This window comes from Macaca fascicularis, chromosome 5, assembly GCF_037993035.2.
Source record: "Macaca fascicularis isolate 582-1 chromosome 5, T2T-MFA8v1.1".
Classification (NCBI taxonomy): Eukaryota; Metazoa; Chordata; class Mammalia; order Primates; family Cercopithecidae; genus Macaca; species Macaca fascicularis.
Window position 1 is genome coordinate 62971663 of NC_088379.1, and position 21904 is coordinate 62993566.

General features: G+C 39.4%; 1 protein-coding gene across 5 annotated transcripts in view; it reads right to left on the reverse strand.

The window, feature by feature from the left end:
• The window catches only part of MOB1B (MOB kinase activator 1B), an 82204-nt gene that overhangs the window by 23857 nt on the left and 36443 nt on the right, over nt 1-21904 (reverse strand). For 3 of the 5 annotated variants that reach the window (XM_045392514.2, XM_005555113.4, XM_065545108.1), the window contains 2 exons: nt 11649-11760; nt 4552-4718 (listed from right to left, as the gene is read on the reverse strand). In XM_045392514.2, the coding sequence (XP_045248449.1) occupies nt 4552-4718; nt 11649-11677 (196 nt within the window). In that variant the 5' untranslated portion in view covers nt 11678-11760. The remainder of the gene's footprint in view (nt 1-4551; nt 4719-11648; nt 11761-21904) is intronic. The other 2 variants (XM_005555115.4, XM_074039895.1) reach the window with 1 other exon arrangement.

Consider the following 21904-nt stretch of genomic DNA (forward strand, 5'->3'; position numbering starts at 1 on the left):
TAAGAGACAGAGTCTTGCTCTGTCGCCCAGGCTGGAGTGCAGTGGGGAGATCTCTGCTCACTGCAAGCTCCGCCTCCCCGGTTCACACCATTCTCCTGCCTCAGCCTCCCAAGTAGCTGGGACTACAGGCGCCCGCCACCACACCCGGCTAATTTTTTGTATTTTTAGTGGAGATGGGGTTTCACTGTGTTAGCCAGGATGGTCTCCATCTCCTGACCTTGTGATCTGCCCGCCTGGGCCTCCCAAAGTGCTGAGATTACAGGTGTGAGCCACCGCGCCCGGCCTTTTCTTTTCTAATATATGTGTTTATGTAAGGCTCTAAATTTCCTCTAACACAGCTTTAGCTATAATATATCCCACAAGTTTCCATATATAGTATTTTCATCACCAAATTTCAGTTCAAAATATTTTCTAATTTTCATTGAGATTTGCTTTTTCCAAACATATAGAGATTTCTGTTTACTACTGCTTTCTAGTGAGATTCTACCATGGTCAGAGAATGTATTGGTTTCCATTTTTGAAATTGTACATATATATACTCTTAGATGCTTAGGTCATGTGCTTCTAGGTCAAGTTTGTTAATCATGGTGCTCAAATTTTTCTAACTCCTTACTGATTTTTTCTTCTGCATTTTCGATCTGTTACTGAAAGAGGATTGTTAAAATCTCCCATTATGACCACGGATTTTTTCATGCCTCAGCCTGCCAAGCAGCTGGAACTACAGGGATGCACCACCATGCCTGGCTAATTTTTTTTTGTATTTTTAGTAGAGATGGGGTTTCATCATTTTGGCCAGGATGGTCTTGAACTCCTGAGCTCAAGTGATCCGCCCACGTGGCCTACTCCCAAAATGCTGGGATTAGAGACGTGAGCCACTGTGCCTGGCCTCTTAAATTTTCATGAGGTCTAATTTATTTTTTCTTTTAAAAGCACACTTTTGGTTTTGTATGTAGAAACTCATCACCAAATGCAAGGTCACATAGATTTTTCTCCTGTGTTGTTTTTTTTTTTTTCCAAGTTTTATAGTATTGTGTTGTATTTTTAGGTCTATCATTCAATTCATGTTAATTTTTCTGAAAGGTGTAAATCTGTGTCTAGATTTATGTTTCTGCATCTGGATGTCCCAGTGTTCACCGCCATTTGTTGAAAAAATAATCCTTTCTCCGCTGAATTGCCTTTTCTTCTTTGTCAAGATCAGTTGATTCTATTTATATGGACCACTGGTAACTTTCATAACTTCAATTATATTTTTCTGTGTTCCTTTTTGAACATGTTCACTTTGAAATCACATTTAGACATCAAAATAGTGTTATCAGGTAGAGTTCTGACTAATTCGTGAAGCCTGGGGAGAGATCTCAACTACAGTTATGAATGCAAGAGTCCTTGGTGGGTAAATTTTTATTTTATTAGTTTAGAGAAGAGGTCTCCCTATGCTGCCCAGGCTAACCTCGAACTCCTGGGCTCGAGCCATCCTCCCACCTCAGCCTCTGGAATAGCTAGGATTACAGATGTGAACCACCACTCGCAGCTAATTTATTTTATTTTATATTTTTATAGAGACAGGTCTTGCCCAGGCTAGTCTCAAACTCCTGGCCTCAAGTAATCTTCCCACCTCGGCCTCCCAAAATGCTGGGATTATAGCGTGAGCCAATGCACCCAGTCTCTCCTTATATTCTTTAGGATTATTTTTTATTATTCTATTTTTCTCCTGTATTAGCTAAGTAATTATACTCTCACCTATCATTTGGATATAAATCTTTTCAATAATTCCCTTTACTCTTTTATGAACCTGAAATGTTTACTGAATCACTGCCAGTGAGTGGAAGTACCTGTCCTGACTCCAACCCTATTCACCTACTTCATCAAGTGTCATTTGGGAAGATTACTATAAATAAGGAAAATTTTACAGTCCAACACTTCAGTTAAATGCTGTATTTTCAAAGCAGAGTATATCTTAAGCAGATGTTCTAATGCTACAGTCCAGAGCAATCTGTGTCCAGCTGTAGTAAAATCATAGAATTACTGTGAAATTTTAAAAGTTCTCAAAGTTCTAGGTGTTTCAGTAGTACAGTAGTCCCCCTTTATCTGTGGTTTCACTATCCATGGTTTCAGTTACCTGTGATCAACCACGGGCTGAAAATATTAAATGGAAATTTTCGGAAATAAACAATATGTAAGTTTTAAATTGTGTGCCATTCTGAGTAACGTGATGAAATTTCACACCATCTCACTCCATCCACTTGGGATGTGAATCATCCCTCTGTCTAGCTGTATACGTGCCCATTAATCACTTATAGTAGCCACCTTGGTTATCAGAGTGAAGGATTACAAGAAGGGTTAAGTAAAGCACAATAAGATTATTTTGAAAGAGAGAGACCATATTCACATAATTTTTACTACAGTATAATTGTAACTGTTCTATTTTATTAATAGTTGTTAACCTCTTGTTGTGCTTAATTTTAAATTAATCTTTAATAAATTTTAAATTAAGCTTTATGAATTAAGCTTTATCATAGGTATGTGGTGTACAGGAAAAAACACAGTGTATATAAGGTTCAGTCCTATCACCGGTTTCAGGAATCCACTGGTCATCTTGGAATGTATCCCTAGCAGATAAGGGAGGTACAGACACTGAGTTGTGGCAACTGAGAAAGAGACAGAATACAGACAGAAAATGATTATTTGCTTTTATATTTAAAAGTCAGAATCTACTGTACTACAGAAGCTCTATACAGCCATCCTTACATTTTAAACATGAGTAAATGAACTCTCAAATTTTACAAAAAGGCACAAATTCGTACAAAAAGAACATACACATATATTGGAGATTTGTTCTGAATATCGTCTTGGAGATGACACAGAACCATCTTGGAAATACGACAGGCCTCATCAATAAAGCAAATAAATCACTTTATTTCAAATAACTAGACTCTCTTGGTCCAAGATGATAATCACATAATAATAACATGGCTCTTGTGTAAATGCTGTCACAATAAGTTTTAAGACATCATAATAAAATCTCCTGGTTCCTAAAAGGTTATTAGAGGAGGGGCCACTCAATTTATAAATTCCATGACATAGTTCAAATTATAATAAGAGGCCATCAAATATAAGAAAAATACTGTTTTGCATTTTCTTAAAGCCTAGACATTTTGCGTATGCTTTCAATTAAATTTCATTTTATTTTTACTTTTAAAAATTTTAAATTCAAATCAATTTCCTTCCATTATAAAATTCTAATTTTTTTTTTTTTCACTAATGTTGAAAAACCCTGAACCTTTTATTCCTCAACTTCCTCTGGCTTAATTCTCAAGAATATAATTACTATTCATATGTTATTCTCTGTAGGAGTTAAGAACATCTCATAAAAATATTTTACTAATTTCATAAGATCACTACTTGATGTCTTTTTTTAAAAAATAAGCACAATTGGCTGGGCGTGGTGGCTCACACCTGTAATCCCAGCACTTTGGGAGGTCGAAGCGGGTGGACCACAAGGTCAGGAGTTCGCGACCAGCCTGACCAACATGGTGAAACCCCATCTCTACTAGAAATACAAAAATTAGCCGGACATGGTGGTGCATGCCTATAATCCCAGCTACTCAGGAGGCTGAGGCAGAAGAATCACTTGAACCCAGGAGGCAGAGGTTGCAGTGAGCCGAGATCGTGTCACTGCACTCCAGCCTGGGCGACAGAGCAAGACTCCATCTCAAAATAAAAATTTAAAAAAGCACAATTAGACAAATAACTGAGTGTGCCACTGAAAAAGGCAATTTACCATAGTGGTTGACTCCATAGACTCTGAAATTCTACAGCCGTATATTTGAGCCCATGCTCTGCCATTTAATAGTTATATGACCTAGGCAATTTACTAATTATCTCAACTTAATCTATTAAACCAAAATAATAATCATACCTACATCGTAAGGTTATAAAGATAAAATAAAATCATCCATGTAGAAAGGAGAGTGACATGTCTATACAGTGTTTGATAAATGAAAAATTATTATTGTAATGAAGATAGTAAATCTATGCTTTATATTAAAATAGGAAACAAGGTTTCATAAAATTCCATATTCAGAAATAAAATAACAAGACTGGATGTGGTGACTAGTGCCTGTAATCCTAGCACCATGAAAGGCTGAGATAGAAGGATCACTTGAGGTCAGGAGTTTAAGACCATCCTGGACAACATAGTGAGAGCCCCATCTCTACTAAAACATGTTTGTAAATGAGCTAGGCATGATGGTATGTGCCTACAGTCCTAGCTATGCTAGAGGCTAAGGGTGGGAGGATTGCTTGAGCCCAGGTGGTCAAGGCTGCAGTGAGCCATAACTGTGCCACTGTACTCCAGCCTTCCAGCCTGGGTGACTGAGTGAGACCCTGTCTCAAAAAATAATAATAAAGTAACATGAAGGTTAAAGTTAGATTATCACTCTTTTATGGTGTTAACTTGCTGACTAAATCCTAGAAGGGATAGCACCAACACTCATCAACAATGAGGCTATTATCCTAATTCATAGTCTACTGAGAAATAGAAAGGCTACTTACTGTTAACTGCAACCCATTCATTTAGATCTTCCCCCTCAGGAAGCATGACAGCCATCCGAAGGTTGCCACTGCCAAGTGTGGCTTCTGCATGTTTTAAGAGCTCATACTGGTGAGAACCCTCTGGAATGTTCTTCTTTGGTTTAAAAGTTTTAGAAGAGCGACTACCACTATGAATAGAAAAGAAAAAAAAAGGAGTTTAATATTTAAGGCATGACATTCAACAGGGTCATTCACCAAGCATTAGACCTAAACTGTATTGGCTTAAATCCCAGCAATATAATTGCTGTAACTACTGTGCTCTCCATTCAAAACTCCTACAAACTTTCTCTGCTGTCCCTAGTTAACTCACAAAAAGAAAAAGTTTTTAAGCTGTAACTAACACCTCTTCTCAATAAATTAATGACTCAGGATTATAAATTGTAATCTAAAAAACAAAAAAAAAACTTCCATGATAAGTTTTAGTTATTTTATTCCTTTCACTCCTATTCTAAGTCTCTCATTCTAATAAAATAAATTTGTTTCCTTCTTAAAAGAAATATAAAGATACAATTTGATATCAATAAAACATAAAAATTCTGGAACAAGAAAAAAAAAGCTACATGTTCAGCCAGGCACAGTGGCTCATGCCTGTAATCCCAGCATTTTGGGAGGCAGAGGCAGGCGGATCACCTGAGGTCAGGAGTTGGAGACCAGCCTGGCCAACATGGCGAAACCCCATCTCTATTAAAAATGCAAAAAAATTAGCCAGGCTTGGTGGCGGGTCCCTGTAATCCCAGCTACTCGGGAGGCTGAGGAGGAGAATCGCTTGAACTCGGGAGGCGGAGGGTGCGGTGAGCCAAGATTGTGCCACTGCACTCTAGCCTGGGCGGCAGAGTGAGACTACGTTTCAAAAAAAAAAAAAAGAAAAGAAAAGCTACATGTTTTTCTACCCAATTATAGGAAGTATCAGTAATCAATTTTAGTCCAGAATTCTAGTTAAGCAGTTAAGTAGCTAGACATTAGTATGGCTGGTTTGCTCAAATTTCTGAATGCTTACGCACATACAGAGATACAGACACAAGCACACACAGCGAATGTGTATGTGTATATATACACATAAATTTTTTTAATGGATCAACTGAAACTAGGCTTCAAGGTGGTTTTAATAGTTTTTAAGAGAGCTGGGCACCTCTAGTTCCAGCTACTCAAGAGGATGAGGTGGGAGGATCCCTTGAGGTTGTAGTGCACTATGATCACACCTGTGAATAGACACAGCACTACCAGTTGGGCAACAGAGCAAGACCTCCATCTCTGAGAAAAAAAAAAAAAAGAGGCGGAAAGCTGAGTGTGGTGGCTCACACTGGTAATCCCAGCTACTCGGGAGGCCAGAGGCAGGAGGACTGCATCAGGCCAGGAATTCGAGACCAGCCTGGGCAACATAGTGAGACCCGCCCCCCCGCCATCTCTAAAAAAATGTTTAAAAATTAAATCAGGTGTGATGGTGCAGCCTGTAGTCCCAGCTAGGGACTAGGGAGGCTGAAGCCAAAGGATAGCTTAAGACCAAGGAGTTCAAGACTGAGTAAGCAATGATCATGCCATTCTACTCCAGCCTGGGCAACTGAATGAGGCCCCTCTCCTTAAGAAAAAAGAAAAGAAAAAACATAGCAGGGGGATTTTTAAATCTTCTGTTAATGCTAGCAAATTTTTATCAAATTAGGAGTCATCCCCGTCCATTATTCTCCTTCACTTCTTATGAAAAGAAACAGACTGGAAAAAAACAGGCTAGATAAGTGGGAACTTTAACGTTATTAAATTCACATCATCAAAAACATCTAGGCATTTGAACATATGAATATGAAAGAGGAATTCAAAAAAAACTACATAAACGATGGTGACACTTTCCAAACTGCAAAGCTTTTCACTCTACCTCCTCTCAAGTTTTAACCCCTCACCCCAATCCCTCCCTCTTTCCCTAAGATAAACCAGTAGTTCTCAACCCCTGGCTGCATTATTATAATCATCTGAGGAGCTGTCAAAAAGTACTGAGGATCTTGAAATAAAATAAGAATCTACCAGTCAACCCGAATACCCAATTCAAATAACAGGTATTTTTCATTGTAAAGTACATGCATTCTCATTTAAATGTAGGTCTCTCCACAGGTGTTTAATTAGAATTAAACTGATGTTCCTCAACTCTAACACACACCCTCTCCTAAAGGATCACTTTAAAAACACTCATCACAGAGCTGGGCACAGTGGCCCACACCTATAATCCCAGCACTTTGGGAGGCCGAGGCGGGCAGATTGCTTGAGCCCAGGTCAATCTGGGCAACACGGCGAAACTGTCTCTACAAAAAATACAAAAATTAACCAAGTGTGGTGGTGCATGCTTGTAACCCCAGCTACTCAGGAGGCTGAGGTGGGAAGATCACTTGAGCCCAGGAAGTCGAGGATACAGTGAACCGAGATCATGCCACTTCTTCCCAGCCTGGGTGATAGAGCAAAGCCCTGTCTAGAAAAATAAAAGTAAAAAATCGACCCAGCACAGTGGCTCTTGCCTGTAATCCCAGCACTTTGGGAGGCTGAGGTAGGAGGATCGCCTGAACCTAGGAGTTCAAGACCAATCTGGGCAACACAGTAGGACTCCCTCTCTAAAAAATATATTTAATTTTTTTTTTCAACCAGAGAATCAGAAGCTAAAAGAAAAAAAACTAAAAATAAAAACACTCATTAGATTATGATACATCTCTGCTTAGAACCACTCAGTGACTTTCCAGTGCAAAAGTGTAAATCCAAAGGTCAAATATTAGATATAGTCAAGCTCTAGACCCACACTAGAATGCGGAAATTCTTCAGTTTAATGAGACAATGTATTAAACACCAAATTTGCTCCAAGCATCTCTAAAATATAATTATAAAAATATAAATGTTAGGTGTGGCAGTACATGCCTGTAGTCCTAACTACCGGGAAAGCTGAGGCAGGAGCATTGCTAGAGAGCAGGAGTTTGAGACCAGCCTAGGTAACACAGTGAGGCTCTGCCTCCAAAAAATAAAAATAAAATGAAATTTAAAAATTTATTTATATAAATATAAATGGTAATAATATAAATAGATGCATGCCTACCAAGCTTGAAACTTACTTCATTTTCCTCTTTCTAATACTTTAACAAAATTTTGCATAAGACACACACTTCACTGGGCATGGTGGCTCCCGCCTATAATCCCAGAACTTTGGGAGGCTGAGGCGGATGTATCACCTGAGGTCGGGAGTTCAACAGTCTGGTCAACATGGCAAAACCCCGTCTCTACTAAAAATACAAAAATTAGCCGGGCGTGGAGGTGAGCAACTATAATCCCAGCTACTCCAGAGGTTGAGGCAGGAGAATCACTTGAACCTGGGAGCTGGAGGTTGCAGTGAGCAGAGATCGCACCACTGCACTCCAGCCTGGGTGAGAGAGCGAGACTCTGTCTCCAAAAAAAGAAAATCTGCTGGGCACAATGGCTCACACCTATAACCCTAGCACTTTGGAAGGTTGAGGTGGGTGGATCACGAGGTCAGGAGATCGAGACCAGCCTGGCCAACATGGTGAAACCCTGTCTCTACTAAAAACACAATAATTAGCTGGGCATAGTGGCGCAAATCTGTAATCCCAGCTATTCAGGAGGCTGAGGCAGGAGAATTCCTTGAACCCAGGAGGCGGAGGTTGCAGTTAGCCGAGATCACGTCACTGCACTCCAGACTGGGTGACACAGCAAGACTCCGTCTCAACAAAAAAAAAAAAAAAAAAAAAGAAAGGAAAAGAAAAGAAAAAATAAAATCTGAGTTCAATTTTGTGAAGGCCAACTTTGACACACATTAGTTATTATCTCAGGCAAACTATCTAACTTTCCAGAGCCTATTTTTTCTTTAGCAGTGAAAGCCTAATAAAAATAACAAAACATGAACACTACCTGTATTATAGGACAGTTGCAAAATGAGAGGATATATGCAACATTTAGTATTTTCATTATCCTTTCTTTTCTTGAACCACAATGACTCACAGAAAGAAATGGTAGTGCAATGCTAAAACTCCAAATCCTACTCTATCCCTCAAGACTGAATGGGGGAAAATATAATTAGTTCAGAAAAAAATAACTGTCATACATCAAGTTTAAAAGAAAAATTTTTTAATTTCTGGGTTTTCTTTTTTTTTGGCGGGGGGGAGGTGCTATGCCCTATGCTGACCACAAGGTTCAAGTGATCTTGGAATAATCTTAGCGTTAGATTGGAAATCAGGAAAACAAGGTTCTACTCCCCATTTTGCAATTTTCTTTTGTTTTCTTATTTAAGTCAGAGTCTTGCTCTGTCAACCACAGGCTGGAGTGCAGTGGCGTAATCTTGGCTCATTGAAACTTCTGCCTCCCAAGTTCAAGCGATTCTCCTGCCTCAGCCTCCCAAGTAGCTGGGATTATAGACATGTGCCACCATGTCCAGATAATTTTTGTATTTTCAGTAGAGACAGGGTTTCACCACGTTATTCAGGCTAGCCTCGAACTCCTGAACTCAAGTGATCCGCCCGCCTTAGTCTCCCAAAGTGCTGGGATGACAGGCATGAGCCATCATGCCCAGCCTGCAATTTTCTTCTTATGTTACTTAAGAAACCACAAATTATCATCTGGGCTTCCACTTTTTTTTATTTTGTTTTTTCAAGAGTCTGGAAAATGACTTTTTACAAAAGTGTATCATTTAGGGATTAGATGTTTGTAAATGTTTTTAGTTGCCTGCAGCCTCTTGACTCTCTTCTCTGTTCCTCATTTCCACATACATTTATACTTTCAAATGCTTTCAAGTCCTGCATCTAATTTTCCTTCTGTCTAACCCGTCTGCTTTATTACTGCAGAATATGCTAACCACTTAACACTTTTTAAAAATACTCTTTTAAAAGTCTTTGCTAGGTTTTTTCAGCTGCTACCTGAATCTTCTCTTACCCGAATCCACCCAACTGGGAAATGGTGGTGGTCAATAATGCTCCTCATTCCCAGGTCAAAAGACCTCTGACAGGCCAGGCAAGGTAGCTCATGCCTGTAATCCCAGCACTTTGGGAGGCTGAGGCAGGCAGATCACTTAAGGTCGGGAGTTCAAGACCAGCCTGGCCAACATGGTGAAACCCCATTTCTGCTAAAAACACAAAAATTAGCCGGGCATGGTGGCAGATGCCTGTAATCCCAGCTACTCAGGAGGCTGAGGCAGGAGAATCGCTTGATCCCAGGAGGCGGAGGTTGCAGTGAGCCGAAATCGCACCACTTCACTCCAGGCTGGGCGACAAGGCAAGACTCCATCTCCAAAAAAAAAACAAAAAAAGACCAACTGACAGAGTTTTCAAATTCAAAAGCACAAATACCCAAGCATGTACACAGAAGTCCTCATCAGTGAGTACAAGCTCTTGTAGCAACACTGTATGCCCAAATGCATATATCTCACATATTTTAAGATATATGAATGCAAATCTTCACAAAAATTTTCAAAAACATAAAGTATATTGCCCTCTCACCCCACCTACCTCAGAAGAAATTACAGTTTCTAGTATCTGGTAAAAGCATCAGGAAGTTTTGTGCCTGTTTTTGTTTGCTTTTACACAATAGCACCATAATGTAGTGTACTTAATAATGTTTTTCACTTAACATATCCAGAAAACTGTTATATTTAAGATACAAGTATATCTACTTTATTCTTTCTAAAGACTGAAAATAGCATTTCCTTATATAGATTATATCATAATATAGTTTGATCAGTCCTTTATTAAAAACATTTAGGTTGTTTCCTCTAGTCATCTGCTACCACAAACAATACTGCAGTAGGCATCCTTGTGTGTGTGCATATATGAAGGATAAATTCCTAGAACTGCTATTCTAAAGAGCAGTTACATTTTTAAATTTTATATAGTGTCTGTTTTTTCACCAAATAAATTGTACCCTTTTACAATCCCACTAACAATGTATGGGAGCAGCTACAACATATGAGTCTTAAAGGACAGGTATTAGACTACTAATTTCTCTTGTACAGCTTCCAACACAGCATCCTAACTATGGAGAATGTTGTGTTTTGTTTTGTTTGTTTATTTGTTTGTGCCCTATTGCCTAGGCAGGAATGCAGGGGCATGATCAATGGCTCAAGTGATCCTTCCACCTCAGCCTCCTGAGTAGCTGTGACTACAGGTATACGCCACCACACCCAGCTAATTTTTTGTATTTTTATTAGAGATGAGGTCTCACTTCGTTGTCCAAGCTGGTCTCGAACTGCTAGGCTCAAGCAATCCTCCCATCTTGGCCTCCCAAAGTGCTGGGAATACAGGCATGAGCCACCATACTCAACCACTATGGAATGCTTTCTAACTAGAATGTGAATGATGTATTACATATTAGAGGTATAATATTAATAATTCATAGCATTACTCCACTGCTTTCCAAATAAATGTCCATGATATTCACATTTGTTTTCCCACTCTTACTCGTATTTGAAGGCAAATCAATTTTTAGAGCAGGACAGGGTGATTTGTCTAGTAAACAACTTAGTCCTAGAGATAGCTCTGAATACGTATCTCTTAGTCTTCCGATTTATCTTTTGCAAATTTCAACATCATTTATTTTCTCTTTGAGACTCTAAAACAGTAGCTCCCAACCTTTTTGGCACCAGGGACCAGTTTCACAGAAGACAATTTTTCCACTTGCTGGCTGCTCACCTCCTGCTGTGAGGCTCAGTTCCTAACAGTTTTTGTTTTTGTTGTATTATCCCTATTTTGTTTTCCGTACCAGATACCTATATATTGACACTGAAGAATATGTAAATTTATTCAAAATTAAAAGCAAATTATTTGTAACACAAATGATTATAAAATAAATGATTTTTTGTCACAAATCATGTATTTGTGTCAACAGCTCCATCTCTTCAAGGTTAAGTGAGTTATTAATCTAACTACAGCTAGCTAAATGGCAGACCCAAGGTCTCGAAGAAGTTACTGTTACTGAGTCTCAGCTTCCTCATCTATAAAATGGAGATAATAATACCTACCTTACTACTGAAACTTATGGTAAGAACTTCACTACTATTAGTTCTCTTTGCTCCGCTTCTAGGTACTAACCTGTCATTCACATCAGTAGCTCCTTCCATAGGTCTAAGTCCAACACTACAGATCAGGTATTCGATAAATACTTGTTAATTGATAGTTCCAGTCAACTTCAGGCTGAGAACTCCTACATCAGGATAATAATGATGATTAATATTAACTAACATTTACTGCAAGCTTTGTACTGAGAATATATACGTGCAATACATCTCATTTAATCCCCGTAACTCTGATACACATGCTATTATTTTTCTTTATTTTATGGATGACAAATCTAAAGCTTTAAAGTACTTACATACCCTGCTCAAGATTATAAAAGTGGTAAATTAAGGAGCCAAAATTTAAATTCAGGATTTAAATCTCTAAAGTCCATTCCTCTTTTTTTTTTTTTTTTTTGAGACAGAGTCTTGCTCTGTCACCCAGGCTAGAGGGCTGTAACCCAATCTTGGCTCATCCGCCTCCTGGGTTTAAGCGATTCTCCTGCCTCAGTCTCCTGAGTAGCTGGGACTACAGGCACCCGCCACCATGCCCAGCTAATTTTTGTATTTTTGGTTTCGCCATGTTGGCCAGGCTGGTCTTGAACTCCTGACCTCAGGAGATCTGCCCGCCTCAGCCTCCCAAAGTGCTGGGATTATAGGCATGAGCCACAGCGCCCGGCCTAAAGCCCATTCTTTTACCCACTACCCAGCATTACTCAATGCTTTACCTTTAGCTTCTACTAAATTATTTCTAACAATTTTCTCCCTTTTTCACCATATTTTACTCAAGTCATTCATGAACAACACAAGGCTAATTTATATCAACAGAGTTATTAATAGCCGCCTTTTTTTTCTTATTTTTAAAACGTTCTTTTTTTCTTACCCTTGTCTCCACCCCTTTGTAATTTTATTTGTGTATTTTTTTGAAGACAGGGTCTCACTCTGTCACCTAGGCTGGAGTGCAATGGCACAAACACAGCTCACTGTAGCCTCGACTTCCTGAGCTCAAACAATCTTTCTACCTTAGCCTTCCACCTCAGCCTCCCAAGTAGTTGGGACCACAGGTTCATGTCACCATATCCAGCTAATTTTCTTGTAGTTGTATTTTTCTATAGGGAGGAAGTCTCACTTTGTTGCCCTGGCTGGTCTCCAACTCCTGGGCTCAAGTGATCCTCCCACATTCACCTCTCTAAGTGCTGGGAATAGATACATCTTAATCTTCAAACCACCTATTTCCCCTCCTCATACCTTCTCTAATTTATATGAATACTCAGCACATACTCTGACAGTAAGGAAAATTAAAATTCTACCCTACACCAATTTCCCCCAAATGTTGCCAAACACATCCACGCTTTCAGAAAGGCAGATATCCATCTGCAAAAAAATGTTAGAAGCTGTCAAAATAGAATGTGTTCTAGAAATAATAAGACTAAAAGCTAAAGGCTAAAAGCTATGAGTATTGAAAAGATAACCTTGTTTCAAGACAGACAGCAGTCTGAACAGACATCTACTTACATTTCTGCCTATAATCCCTTTTAAATCACTATTATTAGTGGCAGGTGGCATTCCTACTATTGTTACTGTTAGGAGAGTAAGAAATCCTTAACACGGCTGGAAAAAAAGAATGCTATCTGCTATCCGCAGTTCAGAAATTGGGGAATTCTTATAAGATTAAAAAGTTGATGAGACACAGTGACTGAGAAGTCAGAAAACCTAGCTTAGATATGCCCAGTAGAAGTCTCTATGAAGGTAACAGTGATTCTACTGTGCTCCAAACTCAGAATCCAGACTACGGGAGAGGACCCTGAGGGGATCTCCAGAAGATTATAGGGAAACTTAACCCAGGGTCTTTGCACAAGTGAATCCCAATACCCTTCTGACTAGTCTTTTTCTGAGAAGTAGGCAAGCACAGCCTAAGCTGAAGCTCAGAGCATGGTGGAGGGGGGGATTTTAACCACCTCCCCAGCAGGCAGGGGAACTTGGCAGTCAAAAGAGAACCTACTGGCATACCTCTATACAGTAGGCAGCGGTTCCTACTCCTTCCTGTCACCAGAGGGAAGCTCCCATAATCAGACTATTCACCAAGAAGCAAACCAATATCCTCACTCAAGTTGAGCAGACAATCCCAAATCACTAAATATTCCAGGAAAACCACCACCATGAAAGAACTACTCAACAATGTATCTAATGCTAATGAAAACCAAGAAGAACATATTAAATATAATCAATATCGTTAGAAATAACAGAGACACTTATATTCAAAAACAGGCAATTATGAAAAGAAACAATCAGGGAAGGATGGAGAAGCTGAAGTTCTCCTTAAGCAAGTGGTGTTAAGTCAAGAGATATTAACTGCAGTGAGGGGAATTGAAAAATTAAAGAATTCTGGTAAGATTAAAAAGTTGACTTTTTAATATAATTCACTGCGGAGATGGTTACTAAAAAACTGTGTTAAACAGTGCACTCTAAATGGGCGATTTGTAAGGTATGTGACTATGTCTAATCAAGCATTTTTTAAGGCACAAAGAAAAATATAATTGACGTTATAAAAGTGAACAGTGGACCATACAAATAGAGTCAACTGATACTGACAAAACAGGAAAGGCAATTCAATGCGGAAAGGATGATCTTTTCAACAAGTGGTAGTTCTCTACTGCTTGGGACACTGGGACATCCAGAGGCAAAAACAAAAATCTAGACACAGATCTTACACCTTTCACAAAAATTAACATGAATTAGATGATAGACCTAAAACTACGACACAATACTATAAAACTTCTAGAAGAAAACATAGAAGAAAATCTATGTGACCTTGAATTTGATGAGTTTCTAGATACAAAAAAGCATCTTATGAAAGAAAATATTTATAAATTAGACTTTATTAAAGTTTAAAATTCTCCTCTGTGGCTGGGTACAGTGGTGCACGGCAGTAATCCCAGCACTTTGGGAGGCCAAGGTGGGCAGATCACTTCATCTCAGAAGGTCAAGACCAGCCTGGGCAATATGTCAAAATCCTATCTCTACAAAAAATTAGCTGGGTGTGGTGGCACATACCTGTTGCCCCAGCTACTCAGGAGGCTGAGGTAGGAGTCTGGGGGTGTTGAGGCTGCAGTGAGCCAAGACTATGCCACTGCACTCCAGGCTGGGCGACAGAGTGAGACCCTGCCTCAAAATAAATAAATAAACAAACAAACAAAATTCTGCTCTATGAAAGACACTGTAAAGAAGGTCAAATATCAAGCTACCAACTAGCAGAAAATCTTTGCAGATCACATACACAGTTGAGGACTTATATCCAAAATATACAAAGAGCTATTAAAATTCAACAATAAGAGCCTGAGCAACATAGTGAGACTCCATCTCTGCAGGGGGGAGGGAAGCTAGCCAACTAGCCACGGATGTGATGTCTGTAGTCCCAGCTACACAGGAGGCTGAGGTGGGAGAATCACCCAGGAGTTCAAGGCTGTATGTAGTAGGCTGTGATCACGCAACTGCTCTCCAACCTGACTGACAGAGTGAGACCCTCATTCTAAAAAGAAAAACAAAAATCAACAATAAGAAGACCCAGTGTCTTGATCCTGCCTTTTCAGAGTCTATGACTCACTTGTCATAACACTCCTGCAAAACTGGTGATATCATCCCCAATTTTTTAGTTGTAAGCTTAGGGAAATTGTGTAATTTGATATTTCACGGCCAGTTTCAGATCCTGTCTTTCTAACTTACTGGCTAAGAACTTCCTTAAGTTTAAAACGAAAAAACTGAGAATGACATCACCAATTTTGCAGGACTGTTACGATAAATGAGTAAATACATTTGAAGCACCCTAGTTTTGAGGCAGCAGTCACAGAGCAAACGCTCAGTATAATGTGAAAGAAAAATATAATCTTGGAACCCCAAACTAAGTAGGCTTAAGAGAAAGGTGGCTGGCTAATCAGAGCCTCACAAGAATGTAACCACTTGCCTCACTGCCTACCCTCCTTCTTTTTTTTTCCTTCCCCTTCTGTTCGCTCTTCCCCCTTTAAATACTGAAGTTCCCAAAACCCTCTTTGGAAAAAGCACAGGTCACAGATCCTACTGTGACTTGTGTTTCTTTTTCCCAGGCACATCCTCAACCTTGGCAAAATAAACCACTAATTGATTGAGATCTGCTCAGTCAGTTTTTGGTTTACAATAGGAACTAGCATTTTTTAAATGTACAAATGACTATATATATATATGCACATTTACATGCACTTAAATGTGTATAAATAAAATACCCTTTCTGACTTTATCCTCTTGCCATACTTCCACTAATCCATGAAGGAAGGGTCAGCTTAAAATATGACCTCTTCCTGCTTTTTTGTTTATATTTCTTTTTCCCTCTCCCTCTCTTTCATTAGATTGTGGGTTACTCAGGGATATGAGTCTTGTCTTAGATATCTTTGCATTCCCAATTCCTAACACAGAAGCTGAAATGTAATAGAATACATAATAAATGCTTATTATCTCAAATAATGATGTTGAAGAGGACGAAAAATCTTATTGAGAGGAGCCACTGTTACCAATATTAAAGAAAAGGATCAATCTGTCATCTTTATTTTATTCACTATGACAAATCTAAAGGATTCCAACTGTGCAAGAAAAGTAACAGATTGAGAAATATTTCCTAGTCCTGACACCAAAATTTCATTTTCAGTATTAGGCCCCTTTACAGTACTGCCATACTTAAACTTTGGTCAAAAAAAAAAAAAAAAAAAGAACAAAGAAAAACCAGCTTCGCCAAAGCATTTGCCTGCAAAAGGCGTTCAACGCAATCAGTGACACAGAAGTTGTATGGTCTAAATGCTTTGAAATTAAACTCTTACAATACAGAAGCCAGCCTGATAGGAAACAAAAACACACACACACACACAAAGTTAAAATCAGGTAGTGCCTACTTCTCCTTATCTCATACAATTTTAACTGCACTTTCTTTTTTCACCAAATAATATCTAGTCATCCCTAGATAATCAGTGCAGGGGTAATTTTCCTCAGGAAGCTTCCCTGATATCCTAAGACAGGTTAAGGATGCCTTCTCTGTGTTCAGACAGGAACTATCATTGTCTATTTTACATAGCACCATGAGATTCTCAAAGGTAAGAAATGTTTCTAAGTCATCACTGCATCTCCAGAACCTATCACAAGGCCTAGGTCAGAACAGAGCTTCAATGTTGAGCTAACTGACAAAGAATTCCAGGACAAAAATTTGAAAGCACAGCAAATACCTTAGACATTTGTCAAAATTTATATCTTCAGCTTATACAAATAGGCCTAATCATGATAGGTTCAAGTAGCATAGTACATAGTATGCATGCAGAATAACATACGTCTTATATTGTAACTAACATTTCAGTAGCACAATGGAACAAACAGAATCCAAGCACAAAATTACAGTACAAGGCTATAGAATTTACTTTACCATGAGAGTTTAAAATGCAGGGCCTTGGAAAGGGTCCTAACAAAAATCGCGAAAGCAATCCAACTACAATTGGTTAAAGAATTCTGTTCTGACTTCTGACTCCTGTTTCTGACTCCCTCTCCATCATACTTCCTCCTTAGGTAATCTGATATTCTGGCCATTGAACTAAGGGGAAGTTGAGTTGGGTATATATTTCGGTTTCACAGGATATATGTAGTGTGCAATCACATCCATGTATGACTAGATAATTGCTAGTCTGGGTACAGGAATGACATCCAGGAATATTCCTACCACCCAATGCACTGCCTTATCTGGTATCATTAACACTAAGGCAGAGGGCCAGAGACATCTAGATATGAGCTCCACATGGTATTGGCACAGAAGTATCTAAAAACACTGCACTTCATATAAAACTTACCAACGGTGAGATAGTCTGGATATTTGTCCCCACCCAAATCTCATGTTGAATTGTAATCCCCAATGCCGGAGGTGGGGCCTGGTAGGTGTTTGGATCATGGGGGTGGGTCCCTCATGGCTTGGTGCTGTCTGTGTGATAGTGAGTGAGTTCTCGTGAGATCTGGTCATTTAAAAGTTTGTTGCATGTCATCCCCTACTCTCCCCCTTTCTCTCTCTCCTCTCTACTTCCTCTCTCTCACACTGTCTTGCTCCTACTTTTGCCATGTGATGTGCCTGCTCTCCTTTTGCCTTCTGCAATGATTGTAAGCTTCCTGAGACCTCCCCAGAAGTTGATGCCACGATGCTTCCTGTACAGCCTGCAGAACCTGAGCCAATTAAACCTCTTTTTTAATAAATTACCCAGTCTCAGGTATTTCCTTATAGCAATGCCAGAACAGCCTAACCCTAGGAGCTGCCCCAAATTTGAAAACAATCTTAAAATATTACAGACACTACCAATAAAACGAGTTGTGAATCTCAAAATTTTCTAAGCTATCAGTAATAAACACAATTTGATCAGTCATGCTAGAGAAAAAAGTACACTGCTGACATATGAAGAAGTGGTCAAAAAATCTAAATAAAAAAGTATAAGAGGCTGGGCGCAGTGGCTTACGCCTGTAATCCCAGCACTTTGGGAGGCCAAGGCGGGAGGATCACCTGAGGTCAGGAGTTTGAGACCAGCCTGGCCAACATGGTGAAATGAAACCCAGTCTTCACTAAAAATACAAAACTTAGCCAGGCGTGGTGGCATGTGCCTATAATCCCAGCTACTCAGGAGGCTGGGGCAGGAGAATTGCTTGAATCTGGAAGGCGGAGGTTGAAATGCGCCAAGATCGCGCCTAGGTGACAGAGCAAAACTCCATCTCAAAAAAAAAAAGTATTAGAGATATCTAGCAGTTGACATAAAAATGTTATTTTTCTATATTTTGTGATGTTAACCTTGTGTTATTAAAATTATGATGTGATTTTTTCATTCTAAATATTCATTTTGACACCAAATTTTGTATTTATATATTTTTTCATTTTCTCAAAAAGGGAAATGTTTTGATTTTTTAAATTTTGATTGAAAAAGATTTTCCAAAACTCTAGATCTCTATCCACTTGAAGGCTTATTAATGCTACTCACAGAGGGAAAATCAGAAGTTATAGCTTGATATAACTGATTCTCTCAATTATCAATATATAAACCCATTTAGGTACATGTACAGTCTTCTATTACCATATTTACCAAACTATGACAAGTGTGTGTTAACTCCTGTCTCTTCTATTACCGTGTACAATTTAGAAGCAGGTCCCACATGTCTTATTCATTTGAGTATTTTTTCAGAAGCTACTTTCTAATGCAGATCAATAATTGTTGATTTTTTTTTTAAGTTACTCTACCTTCAACTACTATCTTTAGAAAAGTTTATCAAAGCTCTTTCACTATTTTATGTCAGATGATTATTCATCATTGTGGGGTAAGAGGAAAACATGGTTAACTGTAAGAAATGATGTGAGCTAATCTCTCTAAGGATTCAGGTGCTGAGATATTGGATGTCATCCCAATTCTTTGATCACCTCAGAGATCATCAGAGTTGAAACAGCTGTGCTGTTTAATGGGCAAAACTAGCACCAAGTGCAAAAAGCAGGAACTAGCAAACTACTAGTTCCTCTTCCATAAAATCTGAACCACCCCATTTAGCTAATGGAATCTCTAGAACTATGTGAAATGGGAGTGTATGCTTATATAATATTATGTCAAAAAAACCATCAGAAATGACCCTATGGTTTTATTTTTAAAAGGTAAAGTACTTTCTAGGGTGACGGAAATGTTTCAAGTTTAAAAGTAGTGTGGTTTACAAAGAGCATACGCTTGTTTAACTATACGCTTAAGATCTGAGCACTTCATGTTTTGTAAATCATATCTCAGTAATAAAAATAACTTAGCAATGAACTCCCCGAACCTACTGAGATATTTCTGAGCTACATAAAATGGAAATACCGCCACAATGCTCTTAAACATTTATCTAATAATTTTTTCTTTGCTGACTTCTTTGCCTCCAGTTCTTTATTTTGAGTCTTTCACAATCTGACAATATGAACCTTCTCTCTAGAGACAAAAAACACAATTATTAGGCCAGGCGCGGTGGCTCACGCCTGTAATCCCAGCACTCTGGGAGGCCGAGACGGGCGGATCACAAGGTCAGGAGATGGAGACCAACCTGGCTAACACGGTGAAACCCCATCTCTACTAAAAAATACAAAAAAACTAGCCAGGCGAGGTGGCAGGCGCCTGTAGTCCCAGCTACTCGGGAGGCTGAGGCGGAGAATGGCGTGAACCTGGGAGGCAGAGCTTGCAGTAAGCCAAGATCATGCCACTGCACTCCACCCTAGGCAACAGAATGAGACTCCATCTCAAAGAAAATAAAAAAGAAATTTTTTAAGTTGCAGCAGATAAAAGTGACAAAGAGGTGAGTAGAAATTAAAGTATAGTCCTGAGAACACATTTTATGTCTAAAAGGGCATCTGGAAATTCAAATTAAACTGTTAAGAAACAGCCACTACTGCTGAGTCTGTATGGCATAGAAAAGAAAAAAAATAAAATAAAATAAATAGTCAAAGTAGTCAAGAGAGATATGATAGCCAGATACAAATAAAGAGAAAATCAGACCATGTACATGTGGCAAGAGATGTCTACTTCTGCAGTTATAGTAAGACAAAATACTATAGTTAAAGTTGGTTAATCAAATCCTAAATTCAAAGCTGAGATACATTAAAAGACCAATTAATATGTAATGCCCTAATATTATTTTTATTATTAACCTGAAAACAAAAATGAAAGGAAACTTGTTCACCCATTTAGAATCAGATTTTAGAGACATTTAACTGATAACAATGTTGATACACGGACAGAGATTCATCTTTAATCGTCTAGGATACCTAATACTGGCAAGACATCACCATGTTAAGCACTGTGGGAAGCTAGCAAAACACCTAACAGATATTCCTTGCAGTTCAAATCTGGTGGTTTGTTTTGTTTTCTGACATGGGATCTCACTCTGTCCTCACCCAGGCTAGACTGCAGTGGCATGATCTCAGCTCATTGCAGCCTCCACCTCCCAGTGGTAAGGAAAGGAGGCAGAAAAAGTGCTAGCTAGATAGAGGAAGGTGGGTCCCTGGAGAGGGCTCCATCCCTGGGCCTGTGCCCATGGACCTAGGTGACGGCAGACACTCCTGCCTTCATGCCCAAATGCTGCATTTCTCAAGACCACCTTGGCCCACCATGGCCCCATCCTGTGCCTATAAAAACCCCCCGAGACCCTAACAGGCAGAGACACAAGTGGCTAGACGTGGAAAGGAACACATCAGCGGAAGAAGACACAAGCGGCTGGGTGTCAATGGGCCATTGAGTGGACCACGCCGGCAGAAGAGCAAACCAACAGACGCCAGCACTGGGCAGGTCATAAACCAGCGGAAAGATGCCGAGTCTGGCCAGGGCAGTCGGAAGAGAGACTGGGCCACAGAGTGGCCGGACTCCAGGGGAAAACCATCTCCCCCTGGCTCCTCCATCTTCTGAGAGCTACTTCCACTCAATAAAACCTTCCCCTCATTCTCCAAGCCCACCTGTGATCCAATTCTTCTGTACACCAAGGCAAGAACTCCGGGATAAAGAAAACCCTCTGTCCTTGTTAGGCAGGGGGTCTCAATGAGCTGATGGCTAAACTAAAAGAGTACCCTTAACACACACCTACTGGAGCTTCAGCACTGCATGCTCCACGTAGAGGTTTGAGCAGCAGGGCACCAAAGAAGCGAGTCACACCCCCACTGCGCACCCTTCAAGGGGGACAAGGGAACCTTTCCCATTTTACCAGGTTCAAGAGATCCTCCCAATCATCCTGCCTCAGCTGGGATTACAGGTGCGCGCCACCATGCATGGATAATTTTGTATTTTTAGTAGAGATGGGGTTTTGCCATGTTGGTCAGGCTGGTCTCGAACTCCTGATCTCAAGTGATCCACCCACCTCGGCCTCCCAAAGTGCTGGGATAATAGGCATGAGCCACCATGCCTGGCCCCTTGCGGTTCAAATTTGGATTAATCTGTTTTCTTGCAAAAATGAGAGGTGCTGAACAATCAAAGTTGGAAAAAGGAAATATCAAATTCATTGAAAAAAGGAATTTAAGAATATCTACTAATACACTGCAGTGATTCAACACAATAACACAATTTCCTTTCACTTAGACACAACACAATTGCGAATGCTTAACAGAACATAACAATAAAATGGATCAGTACTTAGAAGAAAACTATTGAAGATGTTGGGCTGAAAACATACACTAGCCTCCACTTCCTACTCAAAGTCATAATAAAGTGAAGTTTTTTAAAATCATAATCTCATACAAATAAAAAGAATGAAAGA